Genomic DNA, 21156 nt, shown 5'->3' with positions numbered 1-21156 from the left:
CCTATGTCCCTTCTTACTACAGCCTAACCCTATGTCCCTACTTACTGCAGCCTAACCCTATGTCCCTTCTTACTACAGCCTAACCCTATGTCCCTTCTTACTGCAGCCTAACCCTATGTCCCTACTTACTGCAGCCTAACCCTATGTCCCTTCTTACTGCAGCCTGACCCTATGTCCCTACTTACTGCAGCCTGACCCTATGTCCCTTCTTACTACAGCCTGACCCTATGTCCCTTCTTACTGCAGCCTAACCCTATGTCCCTTCTTACTGCAGCCTGACCCTATGTCCCTTCTTTTTTTTTTTTTTTTTTTTTTTTTTTATTCAACATTTTTTTATTTTGATTTTTCATCTGGACATATACATAAACACACAGCAAAACAAACAAAAAAAATAAATAAACAAAAAAAAACAAAGGAGAAAAAAAAAAAAAAAAAAAAAAAAGAAAAGAAAACCCCTGTACATGCAACTAAACCAAAGGATGATTAGGGCAGAAAACATTTGATTCAGTCATTTCCATAATCCCTTATACAATTCTTTTTGTCCTTACAATGTTCAATTTGACATTCACATTTTACTAATTTTTGTCCTTATGTTTTCTATGGAGAGACATGGGGTCAGTATTCTAACCCCTTCCCTTTATTCCCCCTTACACCCCCCCCCCCTCCCTTATTAATTACTTCCCTTTTTTTCTATACCCTCCCTCCATTAGATATGTGATTCCCATGTGACCCTTCAGCGCATTTACTATATGCGTGTGTATTTGGTGGTTTTTTTTTTTTTTTTTTTTTTATGTGTTACTTGTATTACTTGTATAGTTCTTGTGTTTTTATATTCCCTATTCTTGTGTATCTATTGTGTTTTTGTGATTCGTGAAGTGAACTTTGATTAGGTTAGTTTTATTTCCCTTCCCCCCTCCCTCTCTTCCCTCTTCTATTTCTGACCCCATCTCTCTCCAACCGCAACCACAAGGAGATCGACCCTATTCATCCCCACAAAAAAAAAAAAAAAAACCCCTTCTTTCGCCCTCCTTTTTTACTTAGGCTATACATCCTAACTTTATATCGTTTTAACCAGCTTTTAATTTAGCTTTTTATTTGTCTCTATCCTTATTTTACCACTAGTCATCAATAAAGATTCTACATTAACTTTTACATTCTTTAAGAAAGAAGCACAGACAATTCAGTCGATACATACTTTTTACCTTATATCTATCCATATGATCCCCTTTCAAATATTTAATCGAGACTTAAGTTGTACCATCCCCCCTTCCCAATCCGACCACACACCATCTCCCCCACTTCTCATTAAATTTATGAATGGCCCCCCTAATTTTAAACATATGTCGCTCGTGACGCACCATATCATTGACTAATGCTCGCCATTTATTAATGTTTGGAGTTTCTGCTGTAAACCAATTTCTGGCTATTATCACCTTGGCCATTGTAGTGAGGCACAGCACATATTTGTACATAATTTTTGAATATGTTTCCTCTATCCCACTTCCGAAGAGGCACAATAATGGGTCTATCTCTGGTAGCATTGGAGCTGTGGTCCGCACATCTCTCCAAACATCATTCCAGAATTCATATATATTAGGGCATTCCCATATCATGTGCCAAAATCCCGTATTTTCTTTTCGGCACCTAGGGCAATCAGAATTTTCTCTGAGACCTGCTTTCACAAGGGATGCCGGTGTCCAATATACCCTATGTAATATAAAGAAGGATATCTGCCTAAATCTAATACATGGAGTTGTGTTTACCATGGATTCCAAGATCTGGTTCCACACCTCCCCCGTGACCGGACCAAGATCCATTTCCCATTTTATCCTCAGTTTTTTTATTTGATCTGACTCATCTTTATCGTTCAACACCGCATATATTGCTGACATCTTTCCCTTTCGCCCTAACCTCAATAACAATTTCTTTATTGGAGAATCCAAAATTACCGGTGGCCCTTCAGGGAACTGGGCTGTCACCGCATGCCTCAGCTGAAAATACCTAAATAATGCCCTATTTGGTACTCCAAATTCATCTTTTAGTTGCTGGAATGTTTTAATCCTATTTTCACTGAATATCTGACCCAATTCCAGCACCCCATAACTGACCCATATATTGTCCTCTGATAATTTCTGTAGTTCCGGGTATCTATTATTGAACCAGATTGGTGTTGATCCATCCCTAGCCGACCAATTATATAGGGAGTGAGCGAGTTTCCATATCATTAACGCTTGTCTAAGTATGTGCGGAAACCTACCCGGTGATAAGCCAGCTAATAGAAATTGGAGAGGGGAAAAGGGAACAGAGGAGAATCTTTTCACCTGTTCAGCAATGAAACCCATCATTGTTATATCCAAAGTACCTTTGTCCCTTCTTACTGCAGCCTTGCCCTATGTCCCTACTTACTGCAGCCTGACCCTATGTCCCTTCTTACTGCAGCCTAACCCTATGTCCCTTCTTACTGCAGCCTTGCCCTATGTCCCTTCTTACTGCAGCCTGACCCTATGTCCCTTCTTACTGCAGCCTAACCCTATGTCCCTTCTTACTGCAGCCTGACCCTATGTCCCTTCTTACTGCAGCCTGACCCTATGTCCCTTCTTACTGCAGCCTGACCCTATGTCCCTTCTTACTGCAGCCTAACCCTATGTCCCTTCTTACTGCAGCCTAACCCTATGTCCCTTCTTACTGCAGCCTAACCCTATGTCCCTTCTTACTGCAGCCTAACCCTATGTCCCTTCTTACTGCAGCCTGACCCTATGTCCCTTCTTACTGCAGCCTGACCCTATGTCCCTTCTTACTGCAGCCTAACCCTATGTCCCTTCTTACTGCAGCCTGACCCTATGTCCCTACTTACTGCAGCCTAACCCTATGTCCCTTCTTACTGCGGCCTAACCCTATGTCCCTACTTACTGCAGCCTGACCCTATGTCCCTTCTTACTGCAGCATAACCCTATGTCCCTTCTTACTGCGGCCTAACCCTATGTCCCTTCTTACTGCAGCCTGACCCTATGTCCCTACTTACTGCAGCCTGACCCTATGTCCCTTCTTACTGCAGCCTAACCCTATGTCCCTTCTTACTGCAGCCTAACCCTATGTCCCTACTTACTGCAGCCTAACCCTATGTCCCTTCTTACTGCGGCCTAACCCTATGTCCCTACTTACTGCAGCCTGACCCTATGTCCCTTCTTACTGCAGCCTAACCCAATGTCCCTTCTTACTGCAGCCTAACCCTATGTCCCTTCTTACTGCAGCCTGACCCTATGTCCCTACTTACTGCAGCCTGACCCTATGTCCCTTCTTACTGCGGCCTAACCCTATGTCCCTTCCTACTGCGGCCTAACCCTATGTCCCTTCTTACTACAGCCTGACCCTATGTCCCTTCTTACTACAGCCTGACCCTATGTCCCTTCCCTGCCTGGCAGTGCATTCAGTGGCCCTGACCAATATTTGGGCAGGGGGTGCACGGTCCTGTATACCAGGTCATTATTATATGCACAAGTCACAGAAGTAGGTGGACTGACCTGATAGTTGGCATCAGACATGAAATCTGACCCCCATCCGGGTCCTTTGATCTTGAGACAGATCTGTTGAGAGGGGTTCAGGATGTTGAAGGACGTAGTAAAACTTGTCAGATTCTTCTCTATGTACCCGAGGAGATTCCCTGAGGAGCCGGAGACCTGCAACTGATACACATGGGAGCTTACAGGTCATTACACAGCACACGGGCCCTTATTCTGGTTCACGCAGAAAGGCAGATTCCTTCTCTATGTACACGAGGAGATTCCCTGAGGAGCCGGGGACCTGCAACTGATACACATGGGAGCTCTCAGCACAGGTCGTTACACAGCACATGGGCCCTTATTCTGGTTCACGCAGGAAGGCAGATTCCTTCTCTATGTACCCGAGGAGATTCCCTGAGGAGCCGGAGACCTGCAACTGATAGACCTCTCTCTGCTCCTCTCTTGGCCTATCTCAGTGGACTACCTCTCCCACCCACATCCAAGGACACTCCCTCGATCTCGTCTTCTCTCGCTCTTGTTCCCTTACTGACTACACTATCTCGGCTTTTCCTCTTTCTGACCATCACCTCATCTCCTTCTCCCTCACTGCTTCCCCCTCTCCCACCCCCCCTCCCAAGCGCATTGTCTCACGGCATAACGTCAACACACTTGATCTTGCTGCCTTCTCAAATACGCTGTGTCCTCTTCTCGCCCCAATCACCGCCTCCCTCTATAATGACTCCCTATCTTCGGCATTGGACTCTGCCTGCCCTCCCTCCTCTATCCCCCTTCGATGCTCCAACCCCCAACCGTGGCACTCGCCTATCACCCGATTCCTTAAAAAGTGCTCTCGCATTATCGATTATCTCCATTTCAAATTCATTCTTTCCTCCTTCAGCTCTGCCCTTGCTCTGGCCAAGGAATCCTACTTTAAGTCCCTCATCCTTTCCCAATCATCCAATCCCCGCAGGCTCTTCGCCACCTTCAACTCCTTGCTCTCCCCCCCTCCTCCAGCTCTTCCGTCCTCCATCGTAGCCGCTGATTTTGCTACCTACTTTTCAACCAAAATCTCCTCTCTCAGGACTGCCATCACTGCTGCCATGACCTCACCCTCTCCCTCCTCCCCTCCTACATCCCCACTCCCCTCCTTCCAACCCCTGTCCTCATTTTACCCCACCACTGCTGCTGAAGTCCACTCTATCCTTCAATCCGCTTCTCCCTCCACCTGCCCGCTCGATCCTATCCCCTCCAATATTATCCGTCGTCTCAGTCCGTCAGTCTGCTCTCACCTGGCTCACCTCTTTAATCTTTCCCTATCCTCTGGGATCTTCCCTTCCTCCTTCAAACACGCTCTTGTCTCCCCAATTCTCAAAAAAACAAATCTGGACCCCAACTCTCCATCCAACTACAGGCCCATCTCCCTCCTCCCTTTTGCCTCCAAGCTCCTAGAACGTCTGACCTATAATCGTCTCCTAAGCCACCTTACTGCTAACTCCATTCTAGACCCCCTCCAATCCGGGTTCCGCCCTTTACATTCCACTGAAACTGCCCTGACCAAAGTCACTAACGATCTACTATCGGCTAAATCCAAAGGCCTCTTCTCTATCCTCATCCAGCTTGATCTGTCCGCAGCCTTTGACACTGTTGACCACCCTCTCCTGCTCAACACCCTCCGCTCCTTTGGCATCACTGGCACGGTATTCTCCTGGTTCACCTCATACCTCTCCGATCGCTCCTTCTCTGTCTCCACTCCGAGCTCCTCCTCTCCTACTACCCCGCAGCCAGTCGGTGTTCCCCAAGGGTCTGTCCTTGGCCCTCTCCTCTTCTCCCTCTACACCACCTCTCTGGGCACCCTCATCAGCTCCTATGGTTTTCATTACCACCTTTATGCTGATGATACCCTAATCTATCTCTCTTCCCCCGACCTATCCCCATCACTCCTGTCCAAGGTCTCCGAATGCCTCACGGCCATCTCAGCCTGGATGACCCAACGCTTCCTGAAGCTAAACATGGCTAAAACTGAACTTCTAATCTTCCATCCCCCGAACATCCCCTCTTCTCCCGCTATCTCCATCAGTATTGGTGAAACCGAGATCACCTCCACCGACCAAACGCGCTGCCTCGTGTCATCATTGACTCCTCCCTCTATTTCACCCCCCACATTCGTGCTCTCTCACAGTCTTGCCGCTTTCACCTACGCAACATCTCACGCATCAGACCATTCCTCTCCACTGACGGGACCAAAATTCTCATTCACTCTCTTGTCATCTCCCGCCTTGACTACTGCAACATCCTTCTCTCTGAGCTACCTCTCACCCGCCTCGCACCTCTCCAATCCATTCTTAACGCTGCTGCTAGGCTCATCTTCCTCTCCCGCCGCTCTACCTCCGCCTCCCCCCTCTGTTTATCTCTTCATTGGCTCCCCATTTCTGAGTTCTCTTTAAACTCCTCACCACCACCTACAAGGCTCTCTCCTCCTCCACCGCTCCTTACCTCTCTTCACTGATCTCTATCCACACTCCCTCCCGTACTCTTCGCTCCATCGCTGACCGCCGACTGACCTCTCACCTAATCACCTCCTCCCACTCCCGTGTCCAAGATTTCTCTCGGGCTGCCCCCCTGCACTGGAACAACCTCCCGTCACCCATCAGGCTTTCTGATTCCCTTACCTCCTTCAAGCGCTCCCTCAAAACCCACTTTTTTCGACTAGCCTATCCCTCCTCCTAACCTCTTTTGATCCTCCTATCCTGCCTCCGTTCCCCTCCGTTCCTACTTATCCTATTGTATTTCGTTCGTCCACCCACCTATTTTTAGTCTGGTAACTCTTATGAGCAGGGCCCTCCTTCCTCACGTACTCACCCTACCTCTTTACCTCACCTGTCCTCCTGTCCTGTTCTTCCCTTCCTCTACTTCATCTTCAGTCTCCTTGACAATTTCCACACCTACTTCTGAACTGATGCTGATTTTAGTTCTACCAGCTATACCCCTATTTATACTGTATTTTTCAACACACCCTGTACGTTACCTCGTAATTTTTTGTTTGCTATGTACGGCGCTGCGGACACTTTGCGGCGCCTTATAAATAAACGTACTACTACTACAACGGATACACATGGAGCTCTCACCACAGGTCGTTACACAGCACATGGGCCCTTATTCTGGTTCACGCAGAAAGGCAGATTCCTTCTCAAATGGCCAAAACCATGTGCACTGCAGGTGGGGCAGATGTAACGTGCAGGTCTCAATCAAGGGAAATTCGTAAAAAATAGGTGTATTCGTATCAAGAAATACACTTATTTTTTACAAATTCGTATTTTCGGGAATTACTTGAAGTACGAATGTATACGCCAATGAAAGAATACGAATCACCATTCAAAAGAACGGCGATTCCTAATTTACCATATTGGCCATATTGAAAATTAGCGGTAAACGGACGCTAATAATATCAGCCGAATACGCCAAGGAATATATAAATAATTGAAAAAAACTGCATGGGGTTGGAGGAGTCCCCCCCCCCCCGAATAGCGCTTTTGGCTGCCTAGCGGCTCCTGATTGGCTGCTAGGCGCCCAATATAAAAAGTCTCCCCCCGGCTATAAACGTTTCCTGAAAACTCATCTCTTCAGGCAGCTTATCAAATTCCAGAACCAGTCTCTGAACCTTGCATTCTGGTGGAATCGATGCAATAAAGAATACAGTATCTATCCTTATGTATCAATGCCTATTTCCCTATAGATTGTAAGCTTGCGAGCAGGGCCCTCCTACATTTTGACTGTCTGTAAATACCCTGTTTTGTTGTATCACTGTCTGCTATTGTAAAGCGCAACGGAATATGCTGCGCTATATAAGAAACTGTTAATAAATAATAAATAAATAATACAGCGCTGGCTGGTTGGGGCTGGTTCTCAAAATACGGGGGACCCCTACTCGTTTTGTCCCCCGTATTTTGGGAACCAGGTCCGGTTCTGGTGCTGGTTGTAAATAATCAGTGAAATCCTATGCAGATGTATCCCTGATCTTTTTTTTTTCTTCTAAACAACCAGGACGGCTAAAACAGCCATATGCATTCGTATTAAGCATACAAATTTTTTTATTTTTGGTAAATCCCCCCCCCCCCCCCATGTTTTACAGCTTAATATTAACGACGTACTGTGGTGGTCCAGGCACAGAAGTCCGATGGCACAAGAAGGTTTAGGACATTGTGCCCCTGCGTATTATATATCCTGACGTCCATCCTCGGGCCACAACAATCACGTTGCTCCGCTCCTTGATACATGAGGACCCCATCAGGGCTGAGCAGTTCATACGTACAGCGGTAATCCAGCAGACTGCGCTCTGTAACACCAATAGCAGATAATGAGGCCCTGTGCACTTAGCGGCTCCTCCCTGTGCGCTGATCTGCCCCCTGTCTGTACTGTGACGCCCTGTGCCCTGACCCGCCTCCTGTCTGTTCTGTGACACCCTGTGCTCTGACCCGCCTCCTGTCTGTTCTGTGACACCTTGTGCTTTGAGCCGCCTCCTGTCTGTACTGTGACGCCCGGTGCGCTGACCTGGCTCCTCCCTGTGCGCTAACCCGCCACCTGTCTGTATTGTGACCCCCATCCTGTCTGTACTGTGACCCCCTGTACTTTGACCCCCCTCCTGTCTGTACTGTGACGCCCTGTGCGCTGACCTGACTCCTGTCTGTACTGTGACCCCCCCCTCCTGTCTGTACTGTGATGCTCTGTGCGCTGACTCGCCCCCTTTCTGTACTGTGACGGCCTGTGCTCTGACCTGACTCCTGTCTGTAATGTGACCCCCCTCCCCTCCTGTCTGCACTGTGACGCCCTGTGCGCTGACCCGCCCCCTGTCTGTACTGTGACGCCCTGTGCACTGATCTGACTCCTGTCTGTACTGTGACCCCCCTCCCCTCCTGTCTGTACTGTGACGCACTGTGCGCTGACCCCCATCCTGTCTGTACTGTGACCCCCTGTGCTCTGACCCACCTCCTCTCTTTACTGTGACCTGACTCCTGTCTGTACTGTGACCCCTCTCCCCTCCTGTCTGTACTGTGACGCCCTGTGCGCTAACCCCCATCCTGTCTGTACTGTGACCCCCTGTGCGCTGACCCCCCTCCTGTCTGTACTGTGACACCCTGCACCGCCTCCTGTCTGCATACCTCCCAACTGTCACGATTCCGTCGGGACAGTCCCGATTTTCGGGTCCTGTCCCGACGTCCCACCCGCGGCAGGCATTGTCCCGCTGCGGGGGGTGACAGTTGGGAGACCCCCCAATCTAGTAGAATAGACGCTGTGCGCATGCGCACAGCGTCTATTCTCGTATGAAAATGAGGTCGCGGCTAATTAGCATAAGCCACACCCTCATTTGCATACGCCCCGCCCCCTTTTCGGGCGCTCGCGCGGATTCGCCGCGCGAGTGTCCCTATTTCCTCCGGCCAGAAGTTGGGAGGTATGTGTCTGTACTGTGACCCCCCTCCTGTCTGTACTGTGATGCCCTGTGCGCTGACCTTCCTCCTGTCTGTACTGTGACCCCCCTCCTCTCTGTACTGTGACCCCCTTTGCGCTGACCCGCCTCCTGTTTGTACTGTGACCCCCTGTGCTCTTACCTGACTCCTGTCTGCACTGTGACTCCCTGTGCGCTGACCCACCTCCTGTCTGTACTGTGACTCCCTGTTCTCTGACCCACCCTCTGTCTGTACTGTGACCCCCCTCCCCTCCTGTCTACTGTGACGCCCTGTGCGCTGACCCGCCTCCTGTCTGTACTGTGACGCCCTGTGCGCTGACCCACCTCCTGTCTGTACTGTGACTCCCTGTTCTCTGACCCACCCCCTGTCTGTACTGTGACCCCCCTCCCCTCCTGTCTACTGTGCCGCCCTGTGCGCTGACCCGCCTCCTGTCTGTACTGTGACGCCCTGTGCGCTGACCTGACTCTGTCTGCACTGTGAAGCCCTGTACGCTGACCCGCCTCCTTTCTGTACTGTGACGCCCTGTGTGCTGACCCGCCTCCTGTCTGTACTGTGACGCCCTGTGCACTGACCCGCCTCCTGTCTGTACTGTGATGCCCTGTGCTCTGACCCCCCTCCTGTCTGTACTGTGACGCCCTGTGCGCTGACCCGCCTCCTATCTGTACTGTGACGCCCTGTGCTCTGACCCCTCTCCTGTCTGTACTGTGACGCCCTGTGCGCTGACCTGACTCCTGTCTGTACTGTGACCCCCTATGCCGCCTCCTGTCTGTACTGTGACGCCCTGTGCGCTGACCCCCCTCCTGCCTGTACTGTGACGCCCTGTGCACTGACCCGCCTCATGTCTGTACTGTGACGCCCTGTGCTCTGCCCCCCTCCTGTCTGTACTGTGACGCCCTGTGCGCTGACCTGACTCCTGTCTGTACTGTGACGCCCTGTGCGCTGACCTGACTCCTGTCTGTACTGTGACGCCCTGTGCGCTGACCCGCCTCCTGTCTGTACTGTGACGCCCTGTGCACTGACCCGCCTCCTGTCTGTACTGTGACGCCCTGTGCACTGACCCGCCTCCTGTCTGTACTGTGACGCCCTGTGCTCTGACCTGCCTCCTGTCTGTACTGTGACGCCCTGTGCTCTGCCCCCCTCCTGTCTGTACTGTGACGCCCTGTGCGCTGACCTGACTCCTGTCTGTACTGTGACGCCCTGTGCGCTGACCTGACTCCTGTCTGTACTGTGACCCCCTGTGCCGCCTCCTGTCTGTACTGTGATGCCCTGTGCACTGACCCGCCTCCTGTCTGTACTGTGACGCCCTGTGCGCTGACCCACCTCCTGTCTGTACTGTGACGCCCTGTGCGCTGACCTGACTCCTGCCTGTACTGTGACGCCCTGTGCGCTGACCTGACTCCTGTCTGTACTGTGACGCCCTGTGCGCTGACCTGACTCCTGTCTGTACTGTGACGCCCTGTGCGCTGACCCGCCTCCTGTCTGTACTGTGACGCCCTGTGCGCTGACCTGACTCCTGTCTGTACTGTGACTCCCTGTTCTCTGACCCACCCCCTGTCTGTACTGTGACCCCCCTCCCCTCCTGTCTGTACTGTGACGCCCTGTGCGCTGACCCGCCTCCTGTCTGTACTGTGACGCCCTGTGCGCTGACCCACCTCCTGTCTGTACTGTGACTCCCTGTTCTCTGACCCGCCTCCTGTCTGTACTGTGACGCCCTGTACGCTGACCTGACTCCTGTCTGTACTGTGACGCCCTGTGCCGCCTCCTGTCTGTACTGTGACGCCCTGTGCGCTGACCCGCCTCCTTTCTGTACTGTGACGCCCTGTGTGCTGACCCGCCTCCTGTCTGTACTGTGACGCCCTGTGCACTGACCCGCCTCCTGTCTGTACTGTGATGCCCTGTGCTCTGACCCGCCTCCTATCTGTACTGTGACGCCCTGTGCGCTGACCCGCCTCCTATCTGTACTGTGACGCCCTGTGCTCTGACCCCTCTCCTGTCTGTACTGTGACGCCCTGTGCGCTGACCTGACTCCTGTCTGTACTGTGACCCCCTATGCCGCCTCCTGTCTGTACTGTGACGCCCTGTGCACTGACCCCCCTCCTGCCTGTACTGTGACGCCCTGTGCACTGACCCGCCTCATGTCTGTACTGTGACGCCCTGTGCTCTGCCCCGCCTCCTGTCTGTACTGTGACGCCCTGTGCGCTGACCTGACTCCTGTCTGTACTGTGACGCCCTGTGCGCTGACCTGACTCCTGTCTGTACTGTGACCCCCTGTGCCGCCTCCTGTCTGTACTGTGACGCCCTGTGCTCTGACCTGCCTCCTGTCTGTACTGTGACGCCCTGTGCACTGACCCCCCTCCTGCCTGTACTGTGACGCCCTGTGCGCTGACCCGCCTCCTGTCTGTACTGTGATGCCCTGTGCGCTGACCTGACTCCTGTCTGTACTGTGACGCCCTGTGCGCTGACCTGACTCCTGTCTGTACTGTGACCCCCTGTGCCGCCTCCTGTCTGTACTGTGATGCCCTGTGCACTGACCCGCCTCCTGTCTGTACTGTGACGCCCTGTGCGCTGACCCACCTCCTGTCTGTACTGTGACGCCCTGTGCGCTGACCTGACTCCTGCCTGTACTGTGACGCCCTGTGCGCTGACCTGACTCCTGTCTGTACTGTGACGCCCTGTGCGCTGACCTGACTCCTGTCTGTACTGTGACGCCCTGTGCGCTGACCCGCCTCCTGTCTGTACTGTGACGCCCTGTGCGCTGACCTGACTCCTGTCTGTACTGTGACTCCCTGTTCTCTGACCCACCCCCTGTCTGTACTGTGACCCCCCTCCCCTCCTGTCTGTACTGTGACGCCCTGTGCGCTGACCCGCCTCCTGTCTGTACTGTGACGCCCTGTGCGCTGACCCACCTCCTGTCTGTACTGTGACTCCCTGTTCTCTGACCCGCCTCCTGTCTGTACTGTGACGCCCTGTACGCTGACCTGACTCCTGTCTGTACTGTGACGCCCTGTGCCGCCTCCTGTCTGTACTGTGACGCCCTGTGCGCTGACCCGCCTCCTTTCTGTACTGTGACGCCCTGTGTGCTGACCCGCCTCCTGTCTGTACTGTGACGCCCTGTGCACTGACCCGCCTCCTGTCTGTACTGTGATGCCCTGTGCTCTGACCCGCCTCCTATCTGTACTGTGACGCCCTGTGCGCTGACCCGCCTCCTATCTGTACTGTGACGCCCTGTGCTCTGACCCCTCTCCTGTCTGTACTGTGACGCCCTGTGCGCTGACCTGACTCCTGTCTGTACTGTGACCCCCTATGCCGCCTCCTGTCTGTACTGTGACGCCCTGTGCACTGACCCCCCTCCTGCCTGTACTGTGACGCCCTGTGCACTGACCCGCCTCATGTCTGTACTGTGACGCCCTGTGCTCTGCCCCGCCTCCTGTCTGTACTGTGACGCCCTGTGCGCTGACCTGACTCCTGTCTGTACTGTGACGCCCTGTGCGCTGACCTGACTCCTGTCTGTACTGTGACGCCCTGTGCGCTGACCTGACTCCTGTCTGTACTGTGACCCCCTGTGCCGCCTCCTGTCTGTACTGTGACGCCCTGTGCGCTGACCTGACTCCTGTCTGTACTGTGACGCCCTGTGCGCTGACCCGCCTCCTGTCTGTACTGTGACGCCCTGTGCTCTGACCCGCCTCCTGTCTGTACTGTGACGCCCTGTGCTCTGACCTGACTCCTGTCTGTACTGTGACGCCCTGTGCTCTGACCTGACTCCTGTCTGTACTGTGACGCCCTGTGCGCTGACCTGACTCTGTCTGTACTGTGACGCCCTGTGCACTGACCCGCCTCCTGTCTGTACTGTGACGCCCTGTGCACTGACCCGCCTCCTGTCTGTACTGTGACGCCCTGTGCTCTGACCTGCCTCCTGTCTGTACTGTGACGCCCTGTGCTCTGACCCGCCTCCTGTCTGTACTGTGACCCCCTGTGCGCTGACCCGCCTCCTGTCTGTACTGTGACGCCCTGTGCGCTGACCTGACTCCTGTCTGTACTGTGACGCCCTGTGCGCTGACCTGACTCCTGTCTGTACTGTGACGCCCTGTGCGCTGACCTGACTCCTGTCTGTACTGTGACGCCCTGTGCGCTGACCGGACTCCTGTCTGTACTGTGACCCCCTGTGCCGCCTCCTGTCTGTACTGTGACCCCCTGTGCGCTGACCCGCTTCCTGTCTGTACTGTGACGCCCTGTGCGCTGACCTGACTCCTGTCTGTACTGTGACCCCCTGTGCGCTGACCCGCTTCCTGTCTGTACTGTGACGCCCTGTGCGCTGACCTGACTCCTGTCTGTACTGTGACGCCCTGTGCGCTGACCTGACTCCTGTCTGTACTGTGACGCCCTGTGCGCTGACCTGACTCCTGTCTGTACTGTGACGCCCTGTGCGCTGACCCGACTCCTGTCTGTACTGTGACGCCCTGTGCTCTGACCTGACTCCTGTCTGTACTGTGACGCCCTGTGCGCTGACCTGACTCCTGTCTGTACTGTGACACCCTGTGCGCTGACCCCCCTCCTGTCTGTACTGTGACACCCTGTGCGCTGACCCGCCTCCTGTCTGTACTGTGACCCCCTTTGCGTTGACCCACCACCTGTTTGTACTGTGAAGCCCTGTGCGCTGACCTGACTCCTGTCTGTACTGTGAAGCCCTGTGCGCTGACCTGACTCCTGTCTGTAATGTGACGCCCTGTGCTCTGACCCGCCTCCTGTCTGTACTGTGACGCCCTGTGCACTGACCTGACTCCTGTCTGTACTGTGACGCCCTGTGCGCTGACCTGACTCCTGCCTGTACTGTGACCCCCTGTGCACTGACCTGACTCCTGTCTGTACTGTGACGCCCTGTGCGCTGACCTGACTCCTGTCTGTACTGTGACGCCCTGTGCGCTGACCGGACTCCTGTCTGTACTGTGACCCCCTGTGCCACCTCCTGTCTGTACTGTGACCCCCTGTGCGCTGACCCGCTTCCTGTCTGTACTGTGACGCCCTGTGCGCTGACCTGACTCCTGTCTGTACTGTGACCCCCTGTGCGCTGACCCGCTTCCTGTCTGTACTGTGACGCCCTGTGCGCTGACCTGACTCCTGTCTGTACTGTGACGCCCTGTGCGCTGACCCGACTCCTGTCTGTACTGTGACGCCCTGTGCTCTGACCTGACTCCTGTCTGTACTGTGACGCCCTGTGCGCTGACCTGACTCCTGTCTGTACTGTGACCCCCTGTGCGCGGACCTGACTCCTGTCTGTACTGTGACGCCCTGTGCGCTGACCTGACTCCTGTCTGTACTGTGACGCCCTGTGCACTGACCCGCCTCCTGTCTGTACTGTGACGCCCTGTGCGCTGACCTGACTCCTGTCTGTACTGTGACGCCCTGTGCTCTGACCCGCCTCCTGTCTGTACTGTGACGCCCTGTGCGCTGACCTGACTCCTGTCTGTACTGTGACGCCCTGTGCGCTGACCTGCCTCCTGTCTGTACTGTGACGCCCTGTGCACTGACCTGACTCCTGTCTGTACTGTGACGCCCTGTGCACTGACCTGACTCCTGCCTGTACTGTGACGCCCTGTGCGCTGACCCGCCTCCTGTCTGTACTGTGACGCCCTGTGCTCTGACCTGACTCCTGTCTGTACTGTGACGCCCTGTGCACTGACCCGCATCCTGTCTGTACTGTGACGCCCTGTGCGCTGACCTGACTCCTGTCTGTACTGTGACGCCCTGTGCTCTGACCCGCCTCCTGTCTGTACTGTGACGCCCTGTGCGCTGACCCACCTCCTGTCTGTACTGTGACGCCCTGTGCTCTGACCTGACTCCTGTCTGTACTGTGACGCCCTGTGCGCTGACCTGACTCCTGCCTGTACTGTGACGCCCTGTGCGCTGACCTGACTCCTGTCTGTACTGTGACGCCCTGTGCACTGACCTGACTCCTGTCTGTACTGTGACGCCCTGTGCTCTGACCTGACTCCTGTCTGTACTGTGACCCCCTGTGCCGCCCCCTATCTGTACTGTGACCCCCTGTGCGCTGACCTGACTCCTGTCTGTACTGTGACGCCCTGTGCGCTGACCGGACTCCTGTCTGTACTGTGACCCCCTGTGCCGCCTCCTGTCTGTACTGTGACGCCCTGTGCTCTGACCTGACTCCTGTCTGTACTGTGACGCCCTGTGCACTGAGCTGACTCCTGTCTGTACTGTGACGCCCTGTGTGCTGACCTGACTCCTGTCTGTACTGTGACACCCTGTGCGCTGACCCCCCTCCTGTCTGTACTGTGACGCCCTGTGCTCTGACCCGCCTCCTGTCTGTACTGTGACCCCCTTTGCGTTGACCCACCACCTGTTTGTACTGTGAAGCCCTGTGCGCTGACCCGCCTCCTGTCTGTACTGTGACCCCCTGTGCGCTGACCTGACTCCTGTCTGTACTGTGACGCCCTGTGCCGCCTCCTGCCTGTACTGTGACGCCCTGTGCGCTGACCTGACTCCTGTCTGTACTGTGACCCCCTGTTCCGCCCCCTGTCTGTACTGTGACGCCCTGTGCGCTGACCTGACTCCTGTCTGTACTGTGACCCCCTGTGCGCGGACCTGACTCCTGTCTGTACTGTGACGCCCTGTGCGCTGACCTGACTCCTGTCTGTACTGTGACGCCCTGTGCTCTGACCCACCTCCTCTCTTTACTGTGACCTGACTCCTGTCTGTACTGTGACCCCCCTCCCCTCCTGTCTGTACTGTGACCCCCTGTGTGCTGACCCCCCTCCTGTCTGTACTGTGACCCCCCTCCTGTCTGTACTGTGACGCCCTGTGCGCTGACCTTCCTCCTGTCTGTACTGTGACGCCCTGTGCGCTGACCCGCCTCCTGTCTGTACTGTGACGCCCTGTGCGCTGACCCGTCTCCTGTCTGTACTGTGACGCCCTGTGCGCTGACCCGCCTCCTGTCTGTACTGTGACCCCCTGTGCTCTGACCTGACTCCTGTCTGTACTGTGACGCCCTGTGCGCTGACCTGACTCCTGTCTGTACTGTGACGCCCTGTGCGCTGACCTGACTCCTGTCTGTACTGTGACGCCCTGTGCGCTGACCCGCCTCCTGTCTGTACTGTGACGCCCTGTGCGCTGACCTGACTCCTGTCTGTACTGTGACGCCCTGTGCGCTGACCCGCCTCCTGTCTGTACTGTGACGCCCTTTGCGCTGACCTGACTCCTGTCTGTACTGTGACGCCCTGTGCGCTGACCCGCCTCCTGTCTGTACTGTGACGCCCTGTGCGCTGACCTGACTCCTGTCTGTACTGTGACGCCCTGTGCGCTGACCCGCCTCCTGTCTGTACTGTGACGCCCTGTGCTCTGACCTGACTCCTGTCTGTACTGTGACGCCCTGTGCGCTGACCCGCCTCCTGTCTGTACTGTGACGCCCTGTGCACTGACCCGCCTCCTGTCTGTACTGTGACGCCCTGTGCACTGACCCGCCTCCTGTCTGTACTGTGACGCCCTGTGCTCTGACCTGCCTCCTGTCTGTACTGTGACGCCCTGTGCTCTGACCTGCCTCCTGTCTGTACTGTGACGCCCTGTGCTCTGACCTGCCTCCTGTCTGTACTGTGACGCCCTGTGCTCTGACCCGCCTCCTGTCTGTACTGTGACGCCCTGTGCGCTGACCTGACTCCTGTCTGTACTGTGACGCCCTGTGCGCTGACCTGACTCCTGTCTGTACTGTGACGCCCTGTGCGCTGACCGGACTCCTGTCTGTACTGTGACCCCCTGTGCCGCCTCCTGTCTGTACTGTGACCCCCTGTGCGCTGACCCGCTTCCTGTCTGTACTGTGACGCCCTGTGCTCTGACCTGACTCCTGTCTGTACTGTGACGCCCTGTGCTCTGACCTGACTCCTGTCTGTACTGTGACGCCCTGTGCACTGACCCGCCTCCTGTCTGTACTGTGACGCCCTGTGCTCTGACCTGCCTCCTGTCTGTACTGTGACGCCCTGTGCTCTGACCCGCCTCCTGTCTGTACTGTGACGCCCTGTGCGCTGACCTGACTCCTGTCTGTACTGTGACGCCCTGTGCGCTGACCTGACTCCTGTCTGTACTGTGACGCCCTGTGCGCTGACCGGACTCCTGTCTGTACTGTGACCCCCTGTGCCGCCTCCTGTCTGTACTGTGACCCCCTGTGCGCTGACCCGCTTCCTGTCTGTACTGTGACGCCCTGTGCGCTGACCTGACTCCTGTCTGTACTGTGACCCCCTGTGCGCTGACCCGCTTCCTGTCTGTACTGTGACGCCCTGTGCGCTGACCTGACTCCTGTCTGTACTGTGACGCCCTGTGCGCTGACCCGACTCCTGTCTGTACTGTGACGCCCTGTGCTCTGACCTGACTCCTGTCTGTACTGTGACGCCCTGTGCGCTGACCTGACTCCTGTCTGTACTGTGACACCCTGTGCGCTGACCCCCCTCCTGTCTGTACTGTGACACCCTGTGCGCTGACCCGCCTCCTGTCTGTACTGTGACCCCCTTTGCGTTGACCCACCACCTGTTTGTACTGTGACGCCCTGTGCGCTGACCCGCCTCCTATCTGTACTGTGACGCCCTGTGCTCTGACCCCTCTCCTGTCTGTACTGTGACGCCCTGTGCGCTGACCTGACTCCTGTCTGTACTGTGACCCCCTATGCCGCCTCCTGTCTGTACTGTGACGCCCTGTGCGCTGACCCGCCTCATGTCTGTACTGTGACGCCCTGTGCTCTGCCCCCCTCCTGTCTGTACTGTGACGCCCTGTGCGCTGACCTGACTCCTGTCTGTACTGTGACGCCCTGTGCGCTGACCTGACTCCTGTCTGTACTGTGACGCCCTGTGCGCTGACCCGCCTCCTGTCTGTACTGTGACGCCCTGTGCACTGACCCGCCTCCTGTCTGTACTGTGACGCCCTGTGCACTGACCCGCCTCCTGTCTGTACTGTGACGCCCTGTGCTCTGACCTGCCTCCTGTCTGTACTGTGACGCCCTGTGCTCTGCCCCCCTCCTGTCTGTACTGTGACGCCCTGTGCGCTGACCTGACTCCTGTCTGTACTGTGACGCCCTGTGCGCTGACCTGACTCCTGTCTGTACTGTGACCCCCTGTGCCGCCTCCTGTCTGTACTGTGATGCCCTGTGCACTGACCCGCCTCCTGTCTGTACTGTGACGCCCTGTGCGCTGACCCACCTCCTGTCTGTACTGTGACGCCCTGTGCGCTGACCTGACTCCTGCCTGTACTGTGACGCCCTGTGCGCTGACCTGACTCCTGTCTGTACTGTGACGCCCTGTGCGCTGACCTGACTCCTGTCTGTACTGTGACGCCCTGTGCGCTGACCCGCCTCCTGTCTGTACTGTGACGCCCTGTGCGCTGACCTGACTCCTGTCTGTACTGTGACTCCCTGTTCTCTGACCCACCCCCTGTCTGTACTGTGACCCCCCTCCCCTCCTGTCTGTACTGTGACGCCCTGTGCGCTGACCCGCCTCCTGTCTGTACTGTGACGCCCTGTGCGCTGACCCACCTCCTGTCTGTACTGTGACTCCCTGTTCTCTGACCCGCCTCCTGTCTGTACTGTGACGCCCTGTACGCTGACCTGACTCCTGTCTGTACTGTGACGCCCTGTGCCGCCTCCTGTCTGTACTGTGACGCCCTGTGCGCTGACCCGCCTCCTTTCTGTACTGTGACGCCCTGTGTGCTGACCCGCCTCCTGTCTGTACTGTGACGCCCTGTGCACTGACCCGCCTCCTGTCTGTACTGTGATGCCCTGTGCTCTGACCCGCCTCCTATCTGTACTGTGACGCCCTGTGCGCTGACCCGCCTCCTATCTGTACTGTGACGCCCTGTGCTCTGACCCCTCTCCTGTCTGTACTGTGACGCCCTGTGCGCTGACCTGACTCCTGTCTGTACTGTGACCCCCTATGCCGCCTCCTGTCTGTACTGTGACGCCCTGTGCACTGACCCCCCTCCTGCCTGTACTGTGACGCCCTGTGCACTGACCCGCCTCATGTCTGTACTGTGACGCCCTGTGCTCTGCCCCGCCTCCTGTCTGTACTGTGACGCCCTGTGCGCTGACCTGACTCCTGTCTGTACTGTGACGCCCTGTGCGCTGACCTGACTCCTGTCTGTACTGTGACCCCCTGTGCCGCCTCCTGTCTGTACTGTGACGCCCTGTGCTCTGACCTGCCTCCTGTCTGTACTGTGACGCCCTGTGCACTGACCCCCCTCCTGCCTGTACTGTGACGCCCTGTGCGCTGACCCGCCTCCTGTCTGTACTGTGATGCCCTGTGCGCTGACCTGACTCCTGTCTGTACTGTGACGCCCTGTGCGCTGACCTGACTCCTGTCTGTACTGTGACCCCCTGTGCCGCCTCCTGTCTGTACTGTGATGCCCTGTGCACTGACCCGCCTCCTGTCTGTACTGTGACGCCCTGTGCGCTGACCCACCTCCTGTCTGTACTGTGACGCCCTGTGCGCTGACCTGACTCCTGTCTGTACTGTGACGCCCTGTGCGCTGACCTGACTCCTGCCTGTACTGTGACGCCCTGTGCGCTGACCTGACTCCTGTCTGTACTGTGACGCCCTGTGCGCTGACCCGCCTCCTGTCTGTACTGTGACGCCCTGTGCGCTGACCTGACTCCTGTCTGTACTGTGACTCCCTGTTCTCTGACCCACCCCCTGTCTGTACTGTGACCCCCCTCCCCTCCTGTCTGTACTGTGACGCCCTGTGCGCTGACCCGCCTCCTGTCTGTACTGTGACGCCCTGTGCGCTGACCCACCTCCTGTCTGTACTGTGACTCCCTGTTCTCTGACCCGCCTCCTGTCTGTACTGTGACGCCCTGTACGCTGACCTGACTCCTGTCTGTACTGTGACGCCCTGTGCCGCCTCCTGTCTGTACTGTGACGCCCTGTGCGCTGACCCGCCTCCTTTCTGTACTGTGACGCCCTGTGTGCTGACCCGCCTCCTGTCTGTACTGTGACGCCCTGTGCACTGACCCGCCTCCTGTCTGTACTGTGATGCCCTGTGCTCTGACCCGCCTCCTATCTGTACTGTGACGCCCTGTGCGCTGACCCGCCTCCTATCTGTACTGTGACGCCCTGTGCTCTGACCCCTCTCCTGTCTGTACTGTGACGCCCTGTGCGCTGACCTGACTCCTGTCTGTACTGTGACCCCCTATGCCGCCTCCTGTCTGTACTGTGACGCCCTGTGCACTGACCCCCCTCCTGCCTGTACTGTGACGCCCTGTGCACTGACCCGCCTCATGTCTGTACTGTGACGCCCTGTGCTCTGCCCCGCCTCCTGTCTGTACTGTGACGCCCTGTGCGCTGACCTGACTCCTGTCTGTACTGTGACGCCCTGTGCGCTGACCTGACTCCTGTCTGTACTGTGACGCCCTGTGCGCTGACCTGACTCCTGTCTGTACTGTGACCCCCTGTGCCGCCTCCTGTCTGTACTGTGACGCCCTGTGCGCTGACCTGACTCCTGTCTGTACTGTGACGCCCTGTGCGCTGACCCGCCTCCTGTCTGTACTGTGACGCCCTGTGCTCTGACCCGCCTCCTGTCTGTACTGTGACGCCCTGTGCTCTGACCTGACTCCTGTCTGTACTGTGACGCCCTGTGCTCTGACCTGACTCCTGTCTGTACTGTGACGCCCTGTGCGCTGACCTGACTCTGTCTGTACTGTGACGCCCTGTGCACTGACCCGCCTCCTGTCTGTACTGTGACGCCCTGTGCACTGACCCGCCTCCTGTCTGTACTGTGACGCCCTGTGCTCTGACCTGCCTCCTGTCTGTACTGTGACGCCCTGTGCTCTGACCCGCCTCCTGTCTGTACTGTGACCCCCTGTGCGCTGACCCGCCTCCTGTCTGTACTGTGACGCCCTGTGCGCTGACCTGACTCCTGTCTGTACTGTGACGCCCTGTGCGCTGACCTGACTCCTGTCTGTACTGTGACGCCCTGTGCGCTGACCTGACTCCTGTCTGTACTGTGACGCCCTGTGCGCTGACCTGACTCCTGTCTGTACTGTGACGCCCTGTGCGCTGACCTGACTCCTGTCTGTACTGTGACGCCCTGTGCGCTGACCTGACTCCTGTCTGTACTGTGACGCCCTGTGCGCTGACCCGACTCCTGTCTGTACTGTGACGCCCTGTGCTCTGACCTGACTCCTGTCTGTACTGTGACGCCCTGTGCGC

At 56.1% G+C, this 21156-nt stretch overlaps 1 protein-coding gene across 1 annotated transcript in view; it reads right to left on the bottom strand.

The window, feature by feature from the left end:
• Window positions 1–21156, bottom strand: part of LOC146076061 (phospholipid scramblase 3-like) — a 125452-nt gene that overhangs the window by 28581 nt on the left and 75715 nt on the right. The window contains exons 4-5 of the mRNA XM_083185880.1: window positions 7649–7833; window positions 3522–3683 (exon numbers count right to left, since the gene is read on the bottom strand). Of these exons, the coding sequence (XP_083042006.1) occupies window positions 3522–3683; window positions 7649–7833 (347 nt within the window). The remainder of the gene's footprint in view (window positions 1–3521; window positions 3684–7648; window positions 7834–21156) is intronic.

Source organism: Crinia signifera, chromosome 4 (assembly GCF_055691185.1).
Source record: "Crinia signifera chromosome 4, ASM5569118v1, whole genome shotgun sequence".
Lineage (NCBI taxonomy): Eukaryota > Metazoa > Chordata > Amphibia > Anura > Myobatrachidae > Crinia > Crinia signifera.
Note: the sequence above shows the minus strand (reverse complement) of the source record. Positions and strands in the feature narration are given on the sequence as shown.